We start from the raw sequence: 20,895 nt of genomic DNA on the forward strand, positions 1-20,895 counted from the left end.
CATAAGAGTTCTATAAAACAAAGGCAGTAAGAACTCAGTATTACAGAGATATAAGCTTTAGTATATAGTATCAGGTCATAATGGGATGAGGCAAGGCCATTTTGTCCACTCATATATTTTATCCTTGGTCACAACCATCTGAGTGAACACAAGGAATTGGAGAAAACACACGTAATTTAATTCTGTATGCATTGCTAAATGTGTGCACTTAGTACTAAAAAGGATATTTTTTTTTATCCTTTCAATTAGAAGGACTACTAATTAGAAGAAAGAGCTACAATACCGAAATACAGAAAATTTTCATTCCTGTGGTCTTATATTTAGGTATAAAGTAAGTCAGGGGCAAAAGAGATTGAATGGAAACCTGGTTGCTAATGACCTAGGAACCCCAAGCACAAACACCCCCTCTTGGCAGGGGCAAGTGAGCAGGTGGCTGTAGAGTCACACAAAGTCCTGAAGACTCCAGGACCCAAAGACCCAGCTTTGGTTCTGGCAGAGCCTCAGAAGGGAAATAAAACAAACTGGCATGTCTACACTCGAAACGACCATGACCCCTGACCTCTGACCCCAGTGCTATCTGTGGCCAGGCTCTGAGAACTCAGGGTGTAGGTAAGAAAGGGAAGAGAATGAAGGAAAAAAGGATGGAGTGGCAATGACAATACAGGAAATGAGGAAAAAACAGAAAAATTCAGGTCCCTGTAGAAACGCGGCCCACTTCCAGAATTCGAGAATCCATAAAACAGAACCTGGCAGCCTCACACCACCGCCGCCACCCCCAGCTTAAGTTGTTCAGGAAAATGAAAATCGCTCCCCCAAAAAAGAAGGAAAGGGAAGAGAACAAAAAAAACTCATCGCTCGATCTAAATTCAAAGCCTAGGAAGTAGTCTTAGTCCTCCTGAGAAACAAAACTGAAAAGCAGGCTCGCATTACCACAGAGCTCCTGCAGACCCGTGATTTGTAAATGTTTGATTATTTTTATAATCGTGTTGCTGTTGCTTCAGCAGTGTCACTCTTTTCTTTTCCCCCCAAAATCTTACGTGGAAGCCTAACATGCAAAAGAGACAAAAATACAGTCGTCCTCTAATCAGGAGACAGCCCCTCTGCAGCCATCCCTGCACATCTCAGGGGCGCAGTTTGAAAATCTGGGCAACAGACTGTCAGTCGCAGGCAGCAAGGAGCCAGCCCACCCGAGGGAAGCCAGCCCAGGGAGTACTGAGCCCAAACAGGCAGCGAGGGTATTTGGCCCAAAGCTACTGAAATGTAATTCTGCAAGCCCTTCTCACAGAGAAGAAGTGATATGCTTATGTTCATGCTCACTCTTCTCTCATTCAACCCACCTTCCCCAACCCCTCCCCGGGTGCACGCACACTACACACGCACACACACCTGACACAGAGAGTCACGCGCATCTAGCTACAGCCGAGCACACTCACTGACCAGGGCAGGTAACTCCTCAATATTGGGCAGTGCTATTTCATAGTGGTCTGGGAATATAACAAGTTTGGCTTCATCTTCATATTCATAATCGTCGCTATTTAAATCGTCATCAGTATCTAGATCTGAGGAGAAAACAAAAACAAAGAACAGGACATGAAGAAAGAACAATCCACACATTAAGGCAGCACACTGACTGGGAAAGCCAAAAATCCACAGGGATGACAAACCGAGGGTGTGACATTACAAAATTCCCTCCTCTCAGACAACCATCTATCTGCCCCAAACCAGGAGTAAAAGGCCTTTCCATCTTTCCTAAGCTATGAATACTTATTTATAAGTGACAGATGTATAAAGAAGACTGAGTCATATCACACAGTTTTATAGTTAAAATAGACATATGCGCTAGATATTCAATTCTTAAAGGTGTTTAAAGGAATAGGCTGTTCATTATGATTTGTTGGGTACCTGGCTCCTGATTTCACATGAATGGATTGAAATGTTTTTCACAACACTGTAATATGGAAGAAGGTGCATGGGTTCGAGTAGATAAACCTAGGTTCAATTCTGGCTCTAAAACTTAATGTTACTTTGGGCAAGTCACAAACGCTCTCAGACTTAGTTCCCTCGTTTGTAGAATGTAGATAATAACACTTATCTCACACACTTTATATGGATAATAAATAAGAATCTGTAGGCAAGAGCCCTAGCACAGAATAGGTAGTCGATAATGGTAGCTATTATTTAAAAATACAATCTCAATTTCCCTTTCTCTCACTCTCCCTCGCCCTCCTCCCATCCCCCTCTAAGAGTTGTTGAGATCTTGCAGAGTAAACCAGAGGGCGAAACCAGGTAATATAAATGTCCTGTTGTCCTCAGGCTATGAAGAAGTTTCAGTAAGAAAGATGAGGCCCTCTAGGCTATTATCTATCAAGTCACCGCCTCTTTGCTTGGCTAATCTGTGGTAAAGGTTAGGTGAAGCCTCAAAGACATGTCTTGTCACAATATTTACATGGACATTTCAGCCTGTGTTCACATGAGGCCAGCGTCCCAGATCATGTTTGTATATTTAGATGTTTGGAACTATGGTGACAAAGAGCTACTGAGTTGCATTCCATTCACACACACACACACAAACACACACATAAACAGGTATACAAACATAAGCCCTGTAGATAGGAGAAAGTTATTTTAGTGGATGAAGCAGCCAGCGGAAAAATCAAAGAATTTAGATTCTGTTATTACCTTGTTGGCCTCCAACCAAACACCTAGTATCTGTCTGTGTATAGCTCTGCTCTTGAATTCTCAAAGAAAGGGTAGTTTTATGTAGAAAATGAGATATCGCTAAAACACAGCCTAAATTTTAATACAAGATTCTAAAGAATAACAATCAGAAATGCCAAAATATAGAAACAAAAACATCGTTAGATAACTGTAAGAGGTTAGTTTGACAAAAAGCAATGTTAAAGAAGATTCTAAGAGTTTTAAGCAGTAACTAAAGGCATTTATTTAAAGAAAATGATTCAAACAGACACTCTAAATGTCATAAAAACTTGAATGCCCCAATATCTGTAATAAAAAACATACTCACTTAATAGTAATTGAAGTTTTACCTGGCCAAAAACAATGATAAACTAAATCCAAAAAAATATCCCACTCTGACATTTACTAACTACTTAACACTAGGCAAGTTCATTTTCCTCATGAGTAAGCTATGGGCAGTATTATGCACCCTCCACAAGATTGTTGAGAGGATTAAACAAGATAAGGTTTTTAAGGCACCTAGTATAGGACCTGGCAGGCATTAGGGGTTCTATAGATGGTGGTTGTCATCACCATTACCATCATCATCATCACCTTCTCCACACTCCTGACAACTAACATGACCAAAAGTGCCTTCCCATCCATCTGGCTGCCCCCAATCCAAAGCAACCCTGAAGTAAGTTTCAGGAAGACCATGATGTCATGTAGGGATCTGCCACGTGACCTGAATGTGGAGAAGATATGAACTTTGAATGTGTCTAGATTGGAAGCGCTAAGAGCAGGAAACAGGTATTCACTCACCTCCCACATCCCCAGTCCCTGCAGAGTGCCCAATACACACACGCACTCAGTAAACGGCTCTGAGAAGAGACTTTAGGAAGTTAAAAACCCCACCATGCTAAGGGCACCAGCAAAGCAAGAGCATCAAAAGGGTTGCTAGGGTTTTTGTTTTTTTTAATTGGTAACTGATCTGTGTTTAAAAAGAAGCAAGACTGCTGTTGAGCAAAACAGCAGAGCTTTGTGGGGCTTCTTTACTCTTAGTTTATTGTTTTATTTTTAATTCAGCGGGATGAAGGGGACCATGATCTTTCTCAAACATCTTAATCCAAATTAAAGAAAAGTCAGCAGAGAAATTCCCTGAGGTTAAGGGGCAACTACTCTGATTTTAAGGGACAAATATGGTGATTTTAAGGAACAAATGTAAGATTTCTCCTGAATATATATGACCCCACAATCCTAAGTAAAACATCTACAATTTCCAAATTTCTCTTATTAGAGTCTTCACCACCTCCAAAAATATCTAGTTGAGAAACCTACGGCGTAACCATGCCCTCGCGACCGGTAAGACTAGGATCCCCAACTTCTCCCAGCATCGCTTGCCATGGTGGCTATGAACTGGCAATACCTGGATGAGCTCTTTTCCTAAGTTAAAAAAAATTTTTTTCCTTTGAAATACTTCTTGCCCAACTCTACTTCAATGACCCTCTCAGGCTCCTGGGAGAAGTGGGTGGGACCACACCCATTTCCAAGAAGTAACTTGCCTAAGCTACAAAGCAGCACAGGGGAGAAATGGATCCCGAAATAAAACCAGGGTTCTGATTCCCAGCTCAGAGTTCTCTGGGCCTGGCCGTGCTGACTTTGATTGATGAGCTGGAGGTAAGCAATCTGGCTGTTTCAGTGCTGTGAAATCTGACCAACCATTTACCCTCAAAAGAAGGCACAAGGAGAAAGGCCCTGGAGCACAGACCCTGTTCCACAACCTCCTTCAGAAGGAAAAGGCAACCTGGGGTTCACTTGAACCTTCTGGTCATTATAGGCCCAGGTGGGTTTTCGGAACAGGTCTATTCCTGGAGCTCTCCACAAATGTTCTGTTTTCAACCTGTTTCCCACCAAGCATGAATGCCAGGGCTAAAGCCCAAAAAGCGGAATTTAAGCTGTCTGATGTGAAAAGGTATTAATAGCTCTTTGAAGTACCCGTCTTCAGACACAGAAGGACGTAACTCATTTTCTCCTGTTTATGAATGTTGGGCGGAGGGGTACTTAATAAAATTATGAATATGTAACACTGTTTGAATGACATACCAAAGATACAGTATTTTAAGGAAATGCATTAGCAGTTATTTATACATCTGTTGCCTTACAGCTGATTCCAAGACCACCCCCTCTGCATTAGCCCCTGACCCTATTAGTCTTGAGAGAGTGTCTTGGTATGACCGAGGCCCGGTGGAATGATATCGGTAAAGCTTTCTCTGGGGGGTGTCTCGGTATGACTGGGACCTGATGGAATGATATCAGTTATCGTCCCTGGGAGGACACAGTAACAAGGTGTCCTGGGGCTGTGTGGTGATGTATGAAGGCATAGCATTTGTTGGAATACAATGGGATGGGTTAATGGAAAACAGCCTTAAGGAACACAATTACACATGGTTACTAATTGACAGCAGTTTTACTTCTTTGAAAATTCTCAATAAAAGCCATGCGCTGACCCGATGCGGGGCTCAGTCTTCTCTGGCTGGGTCCCTTGGTCTCGCTCTTATCTTACTTTTGTCTCTTGTTCTTATTCAATCTGCGTCGTCCCTCTCGAGTCCCATTTGCCCCTGCCACGCAGGACGTGACATACATCCAGATACATTTGTAGCTTTATTGTAAAATATATATATGAGATTAGGCCGGAATCGTGTCACCAGTCCTAGAGTATTTCTTTGAAGATTCTGACCTTCCTTACATCCTCTCGTCTCTCCTTCTGTCTCATAAAACCGTTGTTTTATATCAGCTTATTCCCAAAATTCACATTCTGTCATATTGTTGTAAGTTATCTTTCTAAACAACAACCTAATGCCCCTTTGTAGCTGGAAACATCGATGCAGAGCTACCCACCCTTTCTTGGGTCACGGCACCCTAAAGCATCCCAGCAATTTTTGCACAGCGGCCGGAAGCCAAGAGAAGCGCCAGGCAGTTCTGTTTATTTAGCTGTTAGGTCCACACAAGGTAAGTATTTATTCTCTAACCACTTAGAGACCATTTGAAAAAAATAATACACATAAATAGAAAGAAAAACACGTTTTATTTTGTTCTTAAATAACCACAGCTCCTTACTGACAGAATGAGTGCACCTGTTGGGCACTGCACAACTTCTCTTTGAGTCAGATTGGACGCTGCCTCCCTTTTTCCCGTTCCACATTTATTTTCACAGGGTACTTGTCTTTTACCATAGAAATCACAAAAACAAAACAAAACAAAACAAAACAAAAAAACAGCTTCACAAGGAGATGAAGTCACTGAAAGGAACAGAAGATACTCTACCGGTGAAACTACATGAGCTAATGGTTCATGCATCACTTTGTGCCCTTAAAATTTAAAACTCCCCAAGGTGCGCGTGTGAGTTCATTGCAGCTCCCCGGGGTGCCTTAGAGCACAGTTTAGGAACCAAAGTGTTAATGGCTCGCCACTGCCTACAGGAAAAAGTCTAAAAGCAAGGTATATGTATAGACTATCACTGGAAGAACATACAAGGTATATAAGGATGTACAAACAGAAAATACTGTTTGTCTCTGGGGAGACTAAACAAAGAGCTGAGAGACAGGGACGGGAGAAAAAGAAACTTCCTTTTCATTACAGAGCCTCTTATAACTGCAATTTTAAGCTTTGTCCATGTTTTATGTATTCAAAAAATAGTTTTTAAATCCTAAATGCAAAAAAAAAAGGTATACAATTTAAATGATTCAAAAGTTACCCATAGCTGTTACTGTTGATTAAAAAAAAAAAATTAGCAGCAAAAACGAGAGCTGCGGGAAGGGTCCTTAGCTGTGATTCACTTGAACGAACATCAGCATAATCGGGAGAAAGAGTGACTTGACTGTTGAGGGCAGGATGGTATTCAGGAGGCTTGGGTAAGCCAGTCAACACCAGGTAATGGCCTCAGTTTCCCTCATAAAACCAATACTGAAGGTCGTAACTAAATGATTCAATGGTTTCAATGTGACTGTTAAGCCCAATGGAAGAGAAATTATTCACAAGCCATCAAGTGAATGAGGGGGAAGAGACTCTATCCAGGAGAAAGCCTTAGTCATCTACATCTGTTCTGTGAAGGAGAAGGGGCACCATAGCTACATTTCAATAGCAATGAATAAGTACCTTCTAGCTGAAGAAACAAGAGAGCCTGCAAGAGAGTTCTGAGTTCTCTTCCTCTCCACGAAGAGACAGCCCCAATGTCCCTTGTAGGGGAAGAGTCTGTGGCAAAGGCTACTAGCTGCCTCCTGGTATCCATTCTCCCCTTCTTTCGTAGTAACAGGCTTTATTCAGTGATGCCAGTTAGTAGACTTTACTTTGCAGTTTCCTGTGCAGCATGTGGTGTGGCCATGTGACCAAGTTATGAACAGAGAGGTGTGAACTGAAGTGCTGCTTGAGGATCTGTGAGAAGGCTGACAAAAGGAAGCTGACCCCACTGGGAGATTAGAAGCCCTTCATCTTTCCTACTTTCCAGAATGGGGGTGTGATGGTTGGAGTACCAGCAGCCATTTTGGACCATGAAGCAACCACAAGGTTGGAAATCACGGGCTAGGATGAAGGGTGAACCGAAAACACGGGAAGGTCTAGATCCTGATAGAACACGAGACCATCACATCAGCCTGAATTTATGGCTTCCCCACATCCTCTACATGAGAAAAAAATAAACATCTATCTTGTTTAAAGCCACCACCATTTTAAGTTTCCTGTTACATAAACCAGATGTAATCCTAATACAGTCCTTCACTGAAGTTAATTTACAGGCCACATCAACTTGAAAACAGAGATGTGATCAGGTTGACAAGAGAAAAATACCTTCTACTGGGTGATGAGAAGAATCTGCTGAGGGGGCTGTAAATCAGAGCTTGCAAACCGAAATTCTTACTTGGATGAAGTAGCTAGCATAAATTTGTGAAACATCTGGGTATATCACAACAGAGAGAAATGGCCTGGGGCAAGCCCCAGAGTGCTAATGAAATTCAAATTTAATTTATTTAAAACTCAGTACAAAGGGCCGGCTGAGTGGCTCAGTTGGTTAAGAGCTCGCTCAAGAGTTTGAGCTCTGAGCAACAGCGGTTCGAGTCCAGCCTGAGCTGAGCAGCCACTGAGCTGCCAATAGGTAGCAGGATGGCTCAGCTAAAAAAAAAAAAAACAAACAAACTCGGTACAGTCCACATAGGACATTTTTTGCTGGGCTATGAGTTTTAAACACATCCTATGGTTTTCTGAGATGTATAATGATGAGTCAACACAGAGAACAGCTTGTAGAAAATGTCCCACTGAAATGAAATGGCGGATGACTGCTCCCAGGAAGCAATGGACAGGGTCTATCAACACGGTATGAAGCACAAAAGCACAGTGCTTACCTTTGCATTAATTTTTTAAAACAGTTACTTGACAATATCATGTACCACCAAAATGGTTACTAGAGAAATCGAACCTCAAAGTCTTTTGAGTAAAAGACACAAAGGTTGAAAGGCAAGATAGAAAAATCAAAGCAGGAAGGAAACTCAGCCCCATGACTGTTTGCAATGGCTTTCTTTTCAAATAATGAATGTGTCTTTTTATTACAACAGTAACATATGCTTGTTATAGAAAAAAATCAAAAACAGATAAGCAAAAAGAAGAAAATAAAATCACTTCATTCCCACCACCAAGTAAGAGCTACAATTAACAATTTGGAGTATATTCCGCCAGACACTTCCAGACACCAGTCTTATGTGCATATGTAGGTGTATATAAGCACACATATACACACACATTTACATACATATATGTACACACATACATAATAGATACGCATGCACATTTACCTACCTATTTACATATATACATATGTATATGTATGTGTGTACAGATTTTTACCAAAAGGAAATCATAATATGCAAACAATTTTGAAATTCCTTTCAGGCAATAATCCCAGGCATTTAGGGTTTTAAACTTGTTTGGTCCAACATTATCAAACTACTTTTTTTCCTAGGGAAACCATACCATAAGCTTAATATGAAATAGGATTATGATAACATGATATAGAAACCAGTAGTCATTTGCATAAGCCAAACCAGCTCTTCTGAATGAGGGAGACAGGAAATCACTGTTAGTCGAATACCACAGTCATCATTGTTGCAGGGAAGATCCACTGATGGATGATAAATTAGTGGGCAAAACTTTGAGGAGAAATAAGATATTAGCGTAGTCTCCAAATATCACTTCCAAGACATTTATTAATTACTGTCACTTTACAGTGGAGAAACCCAACGGACACCCCTTAACAAGTGATCAAGGTTAATGTCACCATATGAAGACAGAGCATCATGTGCCCCCGATAGCATGCACCGGCGAGGGCACCTCACTCTGTGGTACTCCTGCCCAAAATGCATAACCTCAGATTTATAATGACGAAATATCAAACAAACTCACACTGAGGTACATTCTACAAAATAACTGGGAAGTACTCTTCAAAAGTTATCACCATTATTAAAGAAAAAAAAAAAAGAAAAAAGAGTAAGGAACTGTCACAGATTAGACAGGATTAAGGAAACATGACAACTAAATGTAACATGGGATTCTGGACCAAAAAAGGACATTATTGGGAAAATATGGTAAAATCTGAATAAAGTCTGTAGTTTGGCTAATATTCAAAAAAGACAAACTGTCTCTTCTTTAAAGGGAGTGAAAAAAGAGACAGGAGCAGAATCACAATTACTCTCCTGTCACTGTAAGTTAATTGCTTTGAAACACTAACCTGACTAAGAATGCCAAAAACATCCTTTACAACTACATAAACACAAAGTAGAGGCAGGTCATCTCCAATTAAATTGGTTCTGCTCATCGTTCAATTGTAGAGCAATAAACAACCTATTTTTCACACACACACACACACAATCTGGGCATGCTATTGATAAGTATGTATATTACCTAAAAACATCTTGGAATTCCTCCTTTTTGGTAAAGCTCCACCAGATGCCCCTTTTACCTTCTGGAAGAAAAAAAAAATTGTTAAAATGCAGCTTGTGGAATAAACAATTGGGAGCTGGGAGTAGGGGTGAGAGTCCATCTCAGAGGTTGCCAGTTTTTATAAAAGTCCAGAGGAAATACTCAACCTGGATTAGCAATTCTAGGATAAACAGGAACTTGACCCAGGTCAATGAAGGTAAATGAAGGGCAATACAATTGTTCTACCTGATTAGTTTTCCCTAATTATAAAGAAAGCATTTCTGGAAAGGGAAGTGGAACCAGGCCTCAAAGTGAAGGAGGTGTTTCAACTTGAAATCGGCACATTCTCCTAAGAGCCTGGAGCCCATGTTCAATGCTGGAGCTACTCTGGGAAGATAGTGGGGGCTCCAGGGGGGAGGCTCTTGTTCCCCTGCCACCTACTGGGTCCCCCGTGGTGGGCGCTGGGCTTGCCCAACAATTATTGTTGAAAGACATAAAAAATATTGATACATAGTCACTGACATTCTGGTCATATCACACGTCAATCTAAGCTCCCTAAACATTTTTGGAGCACCCACGGATGGCTGGCTGGCTATGTTTGCCATCCTAAGCTTCGTGTTTTTTCTACATATCATTGAAGTCCTCGGCAGCAATGAAATAAACACCCACCAAGTGTTTGTGAAGAGGTCATGCATCATCCTCTGACACACAAAAAAATTTTACTCTCCAGTAGATTATAAAAATATTCATTTCCAATGGCCAAAACAGTATTTCCACATTGTACGTTCTTTCAGCTAACAGAAAAGAGCACATTTCCAAGACACCGCAGGGGGCGGGTCAAACCCTTGCACCTTGTCACATGGGCACGTTATGGCAGCATATAGGCCCTGACGCTTCTTTAGTTTGTCCTCTTATTAGTCCTAACTTTCCTTTCCCACATTTTATCATTTGGCATTGAAGGCTGACTCATCTGTGTGATCCTCACATTATGTTTTTATAGCTTCTACTATAAGTTTATGGTTCACATCTTGATATTGTGAAAATTATTGAACACTTTCGCTCAAAACCCTGTCTCTCCAAATACTAATGCCAAATTCACGTCACCTCTCTTAGAATCCCTTTCTTCCATGGTCTCAGAGCCCCTGTTCCTCTCGCCTCCACTTACCTGCCTCAAAAAAAAGGATAAAACAAACTGGTGCCAAGGACACATTTAACAGTCCTGGTAGTCACTGGAAATCTCGCTACAGGAGTTTATGTCATCTTTTTAATTGTTCTAACGTCATCTTTTTAATTGTTTCTAACCTCACTGTCCTCTGCATTCCTGCGTGATGATGGAGGAAGAAAGGAGGGAGGCTTCATGAAGACCTACTAGAACATAAAGCTCTCCCCAATTGTGAGATTCACACCTTAGACTTGAATTAGATCTACTTCCTCTCAGGGGAAAAAAAAAAAAACTAGGCCTTCCTTCCAAAGATCGTCACCTCTGCACCTACATCAGTCACCACTAGAAATCAACAGGGTTTGAGAAACTGGGACTCCTCGGTCAGAAGACAGGACTCTGCCTGTGTGTCAGGCTCTGCGCTGGTGCTCAGGCTGCAAAGTGAACGAAGACACACTCCATCCCTTGAGGAGCCCACCAGCATAGCTGAGGAACTTATTTGCAAACAAATAGCACAATAGATTCTAGTGAGTGTTAAGACGGCTGTGCAAAAGGCCCAATCCTATCATAAGGAAGGAATGATGGTTCTTCTGGGGATGGACAATGTGACCAGGGCTGGTCAGGTAAGAAGAGCAACAGGCCTGGAATATAGCAGCTGCTATATTTGCTGGATGGACAATGGATGAATGGATAGATGTATGGATGATGGACAGGTGGATAGATGGATGATGAACAGATAAATGGATATGCTGACCACAGGGAATGCAACAGATAAAAGAAGAACGGGGGTAGAAGTAGGGCATCCCAAACAAACAAACAAACAAAAAACATGTGCAAAGGCATGAAATCATGGTGTGTTCCAGAAAGGAGAAGGGGTTTGCTATGTCTAGAGCACAAAGCTGGTGGAGTAAGAGTGACGTTTAGAAAGGCTACATGGGCCAGATCATGGGGGGCCTTGTAATCACGTGCAGAGTTTGGACTTCATCCTGCAACCAAGGGCGAGACATCAGAGATTTAAGCTTCAGTGTGCCACAGATGCACAGATATGTGCAATTGGAAAGGTCAATCTGGGTGCAGTGCGCAGACTGGGTGGGATTGAAAGCAGCAAGTTTGAAAGAAGGAGATCAGGCAGGAAGCCACAGCACTCATCCTTTTAAGAAATAATGAGCACTCGGATGGAAACAGCAGGGATGCAGAGGACAGGACGGACTTCAGAGCTATTTGGGAGCCCCAGATAACAAGACTTGGTCACCAAACAGTTATGGAATGAAAGCAAAATCCAAAGAAGGTCTAGGTCTCCAGAATTCAAGGCAAGGGACAACTCTGAGAAAGAGGATAGAGAACTCATTCAGTCTGGACACATTGAGCCTGAAGTACCTGTGAGATGTCCACCTAGCAAAAGCCAGGTCAGAGGTGGATGGTCAGATCTCCAGCTCTGGGGAGATAGTGATTTGGAAGTCATCAGCTCAGAGGTAGTAGTTCAACAAAAATTGGGATGACACTGATAAGAGCAGCTTTCAGAGAAAGGAGACAAGAGGGACAAACGGCATCCTAGGAAATGCCCATATTTAAGGGGTAAATGAAAAAAGTGATGCTAGTGAAAGGAAGTGAGAAAGGGCAGTGTGACAGACTGGAGGAAAACGAGGAAAGAATAGTGCCCAAGGAAGCAGGGAAGCAGCAGTTCAAAGGAAAACAAGTTCAAACACTCAAAAAGTGAAGTAAAATCAGGGCTAAAGCATATCCACCAAGCGTGACAACAGAGGTCACGGACAACCTGGCCGCTGTGGAGGGTTAGCAGGAAAATCAATCGGCCTGCAATGTTGAATTTACAGGGGGGTGTAGCAGAGATGATGAGAACAGAAGTTTGTAAAGAAGCTTTAAATGAAGGATGGGACAACTAGAGGAGGATACAAATCAGAGACACAGTTTTGTGGAGTGTTCTTTTTCAAGGTGGGAGGAAAAAGCCAGTGGAGGCAGGGGTTGGAGACGTAAGGGGTGGGGGGGGGGGGGTTAATGAAGAAGCAGGCTTCCCTCAGCAGAAGAAGACAGGACCATGAGGAGAGAGGGAACACAGCTTTCTGCTGAGAGGGAGGAGCTGGAAGCCGAGGTTCCCAAGAGGCAAGAAAGGAGTTCAGGGAGTCCTGTCCAAGGGTCCCTGCTTTCTCTGCAAAGTACAGGTCAAGTCGCCTTCTGAGAATGATGAGGGAGGTACTGGTAAAGGCTTGAGGGAAGTAGCCAGAGTCTGGAGTGGGAGAGGGTACAGACGAGGCTTACTGGGCAGTGAGAGGGCCCAGTGGAAGGAGGAAGGCCAGGAATCTGACATGGACCCCAACCCCAGGGCGGCGCGGCATTCCTAGCAGTGCGTGCTTGAAAGCAGAGGACGACAATAATGGGACGACTGGCTGGAATTCTGGAGGACGGCTAAGGAGGCAAGACAAGGAGATACGGGTCAGTGGAGACTTCTGGAGATAAGAGAATGTTGAAAGTCATGGCTCCTGAGAAGCAGGCTTAACAAACAGGGGAAGTGGCTGCCTGGACAACTCACAGGCCTGGAGTTCTCAAGGAGGGAGGACCACAGATAAAAATCAGAATAAATGAGGGAAAGAGCTAAACTGAAAAAGGGGTGTGGTCAGAGAGTAAAATATTGGATGTAAAATTTCAGAGGCAGAGCCAACTGGACAAGACTACCAGCATTCTACAATTCTGCTGCCAGACTTGTGACCGTGAGCAAGTTATTTCAAGTCTCTGGGCCTCAGTTTCATTTTTTCCCTCATTTCCTAAAATTTCATCACCTTACAATGGGACTTATGTGGGACAAAGCGGACTTCGTAAGAATTGCTGTGTCCCTCTAACAGGAGTAATAAATGTAAATCTAATATTATGTAAATATAATATTAGGCCAACATTAGATTATTTTAAAGTTAATCACTGGATTTATGGCTTATCTGACCTCCTGGCCTTTCTTCCTCTTCTTCCTCCTACTGTTCTTACTGTCCAAAATTTAAACACAGAAAATATTAGGTAGGCTAGGATGAGAGGCTTGATAAACTTCAAATCAGTATTGATGATTTAGAAGATCCTAGATAGCCTATAAACTATTAAGACTAAAGTGAAAGTTGAACAGTGTTGCCAAATATAAAAATCAACATTTGAAAATTAATAATATCTCAAATACCATCAATAACCACTTAAAATGCATAAAAAAATAAAAGCAGTAACAATTGTTATAAAAATTATATAAAGTACCTTTAAAAAGCTAAGAAAATATAAGCACCTTTACTGAAAATTACAAAATATTATTGAAGGACTTAAAAGAGACCTGGATAAATAGAAAGGTATGCCATTTTAAATAGTCATTCAATAAGTATTTATGAAGCACCTATGATGTGCTGGGCATTGTTAAGTGTGAGGACACAGAAGTGAACAAAACAGACAAAAGTTTCTGTCCTCATGGGGTTTGCACAACGATATGGATTATACATTAATCTTCAAATTCATTGTGATCACGATCAAAATCTCAGCAGGATTTTTTAAACTAGATGAACTGATTACAAAATCCACATAGAAAAATAAATTTCTAAACCAAGGAAAGCTCTGGAAAAAAAATTAAGGTGGAAAAAGTGCTTGTACTACCAAATATCAAGACTTATCACATCAATGCAGAGACAGAAAAATAAGATAAACGGAAAAGAACTGAGACCCCAAACAGACCCAACTGTGAAGGGCGAGTTAAAATATTTTAAAAATGGCACTATAAATCACTGGGAAAGACTGCATAATTTTAGTAATAGTGGGACAATTGGGTATCAACATGGAAAATAAAAAGTAGATTCCCACACTTCACACAAATACAAAATAAATTATAGATAAACTGAACATCTAAATAAAATGTTAACACACACACACTTCTAAAAAAAATGAAAGTATTAGAAGAAATATTATTATGACCTTGAGCTGGGAAACAATTTCTTAGACAAGATACAAAAAGCACAATCCGTAAAGAGAAGTTTACTAAATCTAACTACATCAAAATTCAAAACTTCTGTTCTACAAGGTAATTTATAAACAAAGCAAAAAGGTTTTGCAGCCAGAATTTAAAAAGAACTAAATCAAACTTGTAAAAAACAGAAACCCACAGAGATATAGGCCAAAAATATGAAGAGGTGACTCAGAGAAGAGAAAACCGGAATGGCCAGTAAACTATAAAGATTGTCAAGCCTCACTGAAGGAAATGCCAAATATTTAGAGACCATTTCACAACCATTAGATTGGCAAAAATCAAAAGTCTGACCGAGCATTGGTGAGGCTGTGGGAAAACAAGTTCACAGTCACTGCAGATAGGAGCATAAGTTGGTGCAACCACTGTGGGGAAGAATTTGACAATATCTAGAAAAAAATGAAGATAAACATACCCACAAGCCCGCATTAGCAATTCTAGACATATTGGCTTGTCGGAAAAGTCATGACGCATTTTTGCTAATGTGAAAATATAGAAAAAATACGTCATGACTTTTCCAATAACCCAATATTTCCTAAAGAAATCTTGCACGCGAACCCCCAGGAGAAATAGATAAAAATATTAATTGTTGCACTGTTATGAAGAAAAGAAAAAAAAGGAAACAATCTAATCATTCATCAATAGGAGAAAAGAATAATAAATAACAAGGTACTCGTAAGATGGAATACCAAACAACTATTAAAATGAATCCAGTACAACCAAATGCATTCCAACATGAATAGATTTCAAAAGCAATGTTGAAAGGGAAAGCTTTACACAGAATTATAGGTAACAATATGATACCATTTATCTACATCTTTAAAACACAGAGTCATTCTATATATTGGTCATAAATACTTACATGTGAATAAAATATAATGACATGCATAGGAATGAGAAAGAGCAAATTCACAGCCATGGTTACTTCTAGAGAATGAGAGAAACAAAAGGGACTTGAGCTTTCAGGATAGTTCTTAAACTAAAATAAAAAAATCTGAAGCAAAAATACCCAAATACTTTTTATATCCGACTTTTGGACCCAGGAGTATTTCTGGCTTGATTTTGTGTACTTTTCTATAATTTTTTATTTAATTTTTTCCAGTCAACCCATGTCTTCTTAACTCCAACGCAAGGTTTAGAGGAAAAGAAAAACAAAGCTGGTTAAGATAAGGTTTGAGTAAGTCTATGAATTTCTGCAAACAGTCCTGTGTTTGTTTCCCATCATCCAAGGGAATCAGAAGTTATATGGGCAGAGTAAAATCCCCATGTGATAAACACACAAAGACAATGTTACAGGAAAGATTTCAAGGCCAATTCTCCAAAAGCGTATCTCTCACCTCTCGCACGTGTCTTTTCAGGTGCATGTACACACTCTGTCCAGTTTTCCGAAAATGTCTTTCAACATGTTCCCTTCCAAAGGCCAAAAACGTATTCATGCATACATAGAGTCCACCTTCTGAATTCTAGAAGAAAGAGACAGGTTACACATTAGCCACAGACGCCTAGTCAAGTCCAGATACAGAAAAGGGGAAGAGGAAGGGAGGTGAAAGATGAAGATAAAGCCTGGCCAAGGCCACCTGGCTGTCACAGTCATCTGCAGTGACCCTCGAGTGGCTCCACAGCCTCCCACAGGGCAGTGCCCACCCAGCCCTGGTTCCAGGTGCTCCTGGACAGCCGAGCACGCTCTCCCTGTCAGCTGAGATGCTCAGTTGCCCCGGGAAGTAAACATGCTTGTCCGACTCTCCGAACTGGGGTAAATGATGATAAGGGACAGAAAAAAGGGCAAATGACCCAACTACCATCACTGCAGTGTTTTATCATCGTTCTTCCTCATTTTTCAGTGTGAATCTCCAGGAACATCAGGTTTTTATATCCTTTTAGCAGGACAGCGTTCTTTGAAGATATCGTTTCCTTTCTTTGGTGACACATGATATTTGATGGTACCCATTAATAAATTAGAAGAATTTAATACATAAATAATAACTTAATCAGTAAATACTAAAGGATGCAGCCCTATAATAATCATAACTACATATTATTGCCTGATATGTATCACATTCTTTACATATATTATTTCTAACCTGAACAACAATGCAAGTTGTGTGTTATTATTTCCATTTTACAGTTTTTAAGAAAACTAAGGGTACATCACTTGCCCAAGTTCACACAGCTTGGAAGTACTGGAGTTCAATTTGAATCTGTTCTTTTTATCCTGCTATGTAATATTTCAAATATTATTTAATTACAGACATACTGCTACAATGAACAGCCAAAAATATTGTTTATATTTTAGATACTCAATTTTCTACCCCAATTTCATCTCTCCTTTTCTCTCGCTTTGCTTAACATGCTTCTCTGTAAACTTAGCATCTAAAATTAGCCACTGTTGCCTCAATGAGAGTGGATTTTTTTAAAGCTCCCTCAAAATAATAAAAATAAATTTCTTAAACACCTGTAAGAATTGCCAACAAACACCTATCAAAATGTCTCACATTGCATTTCAGTGGAACACAAATTACAATATCAAAGCAGATACTGATGCTCACTACCAATATATGAAAAATAATTTTTAAAGTTCTAATAATTCAAGATTTTTTAAAAATTTCTAATAAAATTCTCCAACATTGTAACTATGATTTATAAGGCAGACATAAAGAAGTCGTGTCACAATGAGAACATTGTAACAGCATTAGTTAAATATATGCCTATTACTGTAGCATATATATTGTAAAAGGCAAGAAGAGAAAAAGGCATAAAGATAAAAAAGAAGTACAACGGTCTAAATTTTCTGATGACATTATAGTTTATATGGACAATTTTAAGGAATCTACAAACTACTAAAAATAACTAGTAAAGCTAATTCATGAATTTAGCAAGGTCATGAGATACAGGTTAAATGACAAAAATCTATTTAAATTTTATATTCTGGCAACAAATACAAATAAAAATCTTCAAACTGGACTATAAAATAGCATCCGAAACACTCAGAATTATATATCTTATGCTCTGGATAACTTTTTTCCCTTCAATGAAATCATCTGAATAAAATTAGAAAAGTTCTTCACCAAGAAGCAACACATTACATCCACTTAATCAATAAATCAGGTATTTTCAAAAGATTTCTTTAAATAAACATGTTCTTTGGCATGGTCATAAACCTTAAGAAAAAACACTGCATCATTCTAACGGTCAGTTATTCATTAAGCCCATTAAACTGAGCACCACATATTGTGGTTTTTTTTTTTTAAAGATTTTTATTGGGGAATTGGGGGGATGGGAACAGTGCTGGGGAATTGGGGGAAGGGGAACAGACAAGTTGCTGTCGTTTTGTTCTTCAATCTAGTTGTGGAGGACGTTGCTTCACAGGCCCAAGTTGGCACCATCATTGCGCTCTTCCAGGGTGAGGCAGATCAGTCGCCGGCTTCTGGACGGCCGCTCACTGCGGCTGCTGGCCGCTCACGCTGGCTGCTGGCTACATACGGTAGCCCATGGCAACCCACTGCAGCCTACGCCGTCGCCGGCGACTCATGGCAGCCCAGCTCCAGGTTGAGCTGTCGTTCAGCATCTTAGCTGTAGAGGGCAGTGTCACCGGCCCTCATATGTGGGATCCGAACCGGGGCCCTCTGGCATCCCAAGCGAGTTCTCAACCATCGCGCCACTCGGCCGGCCCACATATTGTGGTTTTATAAACGTAACACTTCCAGTCTCTTCCAATACAATGTAATTTGATCAAAAAGGGCGCAAACCAGAAGATAACCTGGAGAAAATATGAGATTTGTAACCAGAGGTCCTGAACCTGCCCTGAGGCTTAGAACAACAGGTTGTCATACAGTCTCTGCACTTCAGTATCTTTCTCTCTAAATAAGGCCGTGCCTATAATCCCCACCTCACAGGGTTTCTTCATGAAGTTCAAAGGGTATGAAATACATTCTGTGCTGCAAAGCACTACGTAAACATTGTAATTGTTTATTGTAAGCTAAAAGTTCTGTGTGCTACATGTATCTCCTAATGTCTCAATTAATTTACAATTGGGGGAAACAATCAGAAGGAAGAAAAAAGTGAGTCTGACAGCCACACAAATATTAACCTGTCAGAAAAATGTATTAGGCAACTAGTGGGAGAAGCAAGAAATCAGCAGGCAGAAGGAAAATGTTTAAGTATACAGCATGTTTTGAAGAAAAAATAGAGAATAAGCTATATAAAGTAAAAATTTATAAAGTAATCTCTAAAATAATCATAAAGCCTTTGCTAACTTCATTGCCAAGAGTTTTTGGATTATTAGGGAATTTGATAAAATTTAATATGCCAAACATTTATTCTCAATTCCTAGAGTCAGTTGACACTGTCACAAAGTCCATAATCAGAGAGAAAAAAATGCTTTGGCACTCACGGACTAATGGCCCCACATAAGGAAGGATTCTATCACAAGCATCCATGGGCGTCTTCCATCAGACACACGGGCTGACCTCTGAGGCAGTGTATGCCCCTCCACTAGCAGCTTTGAGACGGAAGCTCCGTCCAGGGAACTTGCCAGTAATTCTAAAAACTCAGGACACACTGTGACAGAAAACACTTTAAAAGCTACAACATATAGAACAAACAAACACCCAGCCTACTGATCTGCACTTTTTCCCCTCTTGCCTGATTAATATCTAAATAGTGATCCCATTAAGACACTTTGTTTCACATACAAACTCAATACTCCATGCCACCTACAGCTTCTTTCACTAATGATGACAGGCCTGTTCTGACAAATCTCTCCCAAGTCCTTTGTAACCAAAGCACAGAGAATGGTTTCGAACCTGGGATCAGAGTTAAGCTAAATGACTCTTTAAGAGTTTTCAAACCCTCAACCTCATCCTCACATTTACCAGCCATACCCCCACTAAAATCACCATAAAGCACTTGTCTTCATGTAGCCAAAAGTGCAGCCAAGAAATCAGGCAGGACCTTCTATATAAGCACTGCACTAAAATGGCAGAAACTATTGTAGGATCACATCTTGGTTTTTTTAATAATGCTAGCAAAGTACACAGAGGAAGAAAAGGAACTGCATTAGATTGTAAACACTGGGGTAGAACTCTTTCTTAATGTCCAGTGCCCATGGTCTTAAGATTTGGTGCAATCTGTCTTTAGAAAAAAATAAAATTAATTAAAAAATAATAATCAGGCAGGTTTAGAGAACTGTACCAACTGACAGTGAAATGCAACTTGAAGAATTAGAGGAAAGAATACAAAGAGATACTTTTTTCAAGTCATGGCGGTAGAATGCTTTATCAAAATAGATTACAAATGAAACTCATCTATATTCAGTTAATTTTTTAAATAAATGGTAGCACAACAATGGAGATTCCAGAAATATATTTATTCTATGATAATTGCTTAATATATGTCAAACCACAAGAAACACAAAAATGAGGGGGAAATCATTAATAAAAGTTACTTGTACAGTTATACATCAGTATAGAAGAAAATTAACCTAGAACCACATCTTATAACAAACACTGTAATAAGGTCCAGAAAGATCCAAGAGCTAGCATTTTAAAAACTAGAAAAGAGCAGAATAGCGTGTTTATGCCACTTGTGAAGGGAAACATAACTTCTGGCCTAGAAGATACAAAATCACACAAGACACGGCATGGTTGAATACAAAAACATAAACACTAATGAACAAGTTTTACCCAACAAAATATAATGAAACAAATTGGAAACCAACAAAAACAGAAGGGGTAAAGATGTAAACTATAATGCAGAAAAGCTTACATCCAACTATGTAAAACTGATAAAATTTCAAGATGCCAACATTCAACTTGGTAAAGTTTTTTTTAGGATTGTTTAGTTTTAACTGTGAGAAAACATTATAATTAAATCCTGAATCCTCACTACCTCCTGAAGTAAATACAGGAAAGCAATCTTTTTTTTTTTTAAGATTTTTATTGGGGAATTCGGGGGATGGGAACAGCGCTGGGGAATTGGGGGAAGGGGAACAGACAAGTTGTTGTTTTGTTCTTCAGTCTAGTTGTGGAGGATGTTGCTTCACTGACCCAAGTTGGCACCATCATTGCTCTCTTCCCAGGCGAGGCAGATCAGTCGCTGGCTT

At 40.2% G+C, this 20,895-nt stretch overlaps 1 protein-coding gene across 2 annotated transcripts in view; it reads right to left on the bottom strand.

Moving 5' to 3' along the window:
- The window catches only part of USP13 (ubiquitin specific peptidase 13), a 107,686-nt gene that overhangs the window by 68,018 nt on the left and 18,773 nt on the right, over positions 1 to 20,895 (bottom strand). For both annotated transcript variants that reach the window (XM_019626087.1, XM_019626088.1), the window contains exons 2-4: positions 16,133 to 16,258; positions 9,622 to 9,682; positions 1,438 to 1,559 (exon numbers count right to left, since the gene is read on the bottom strand). In XM_019626087.1, the coding sequence (XP_019481632.1) occupies positions 1,438 to 1,559; positions 9,622 to 9,682; positions 16,133 to 16,258 (309 nt within the window). The remainder of the gene's footprint in view (positions 1 to 1,437; positions 1,560 to 9,621; positions 9,683 to 16,132; positions 16,259 to 20,895) is intronic.

This window comes from Hipposideros armiger, unplaced genomic scaffold, assembly GCF_001890085.2.
Source record: "Hipposideros armiger isolate ML-2016 unplaced genomic scaffold, ASM189008v1 scaffold_656, whole genome shotgun sequence".
Lineage (NCBI taxonomy): Eukaryota > Metazoa > Chordata > Mammalia > Chiroptera > Hipposideridae > Hipposideros > Hipposideros armiger.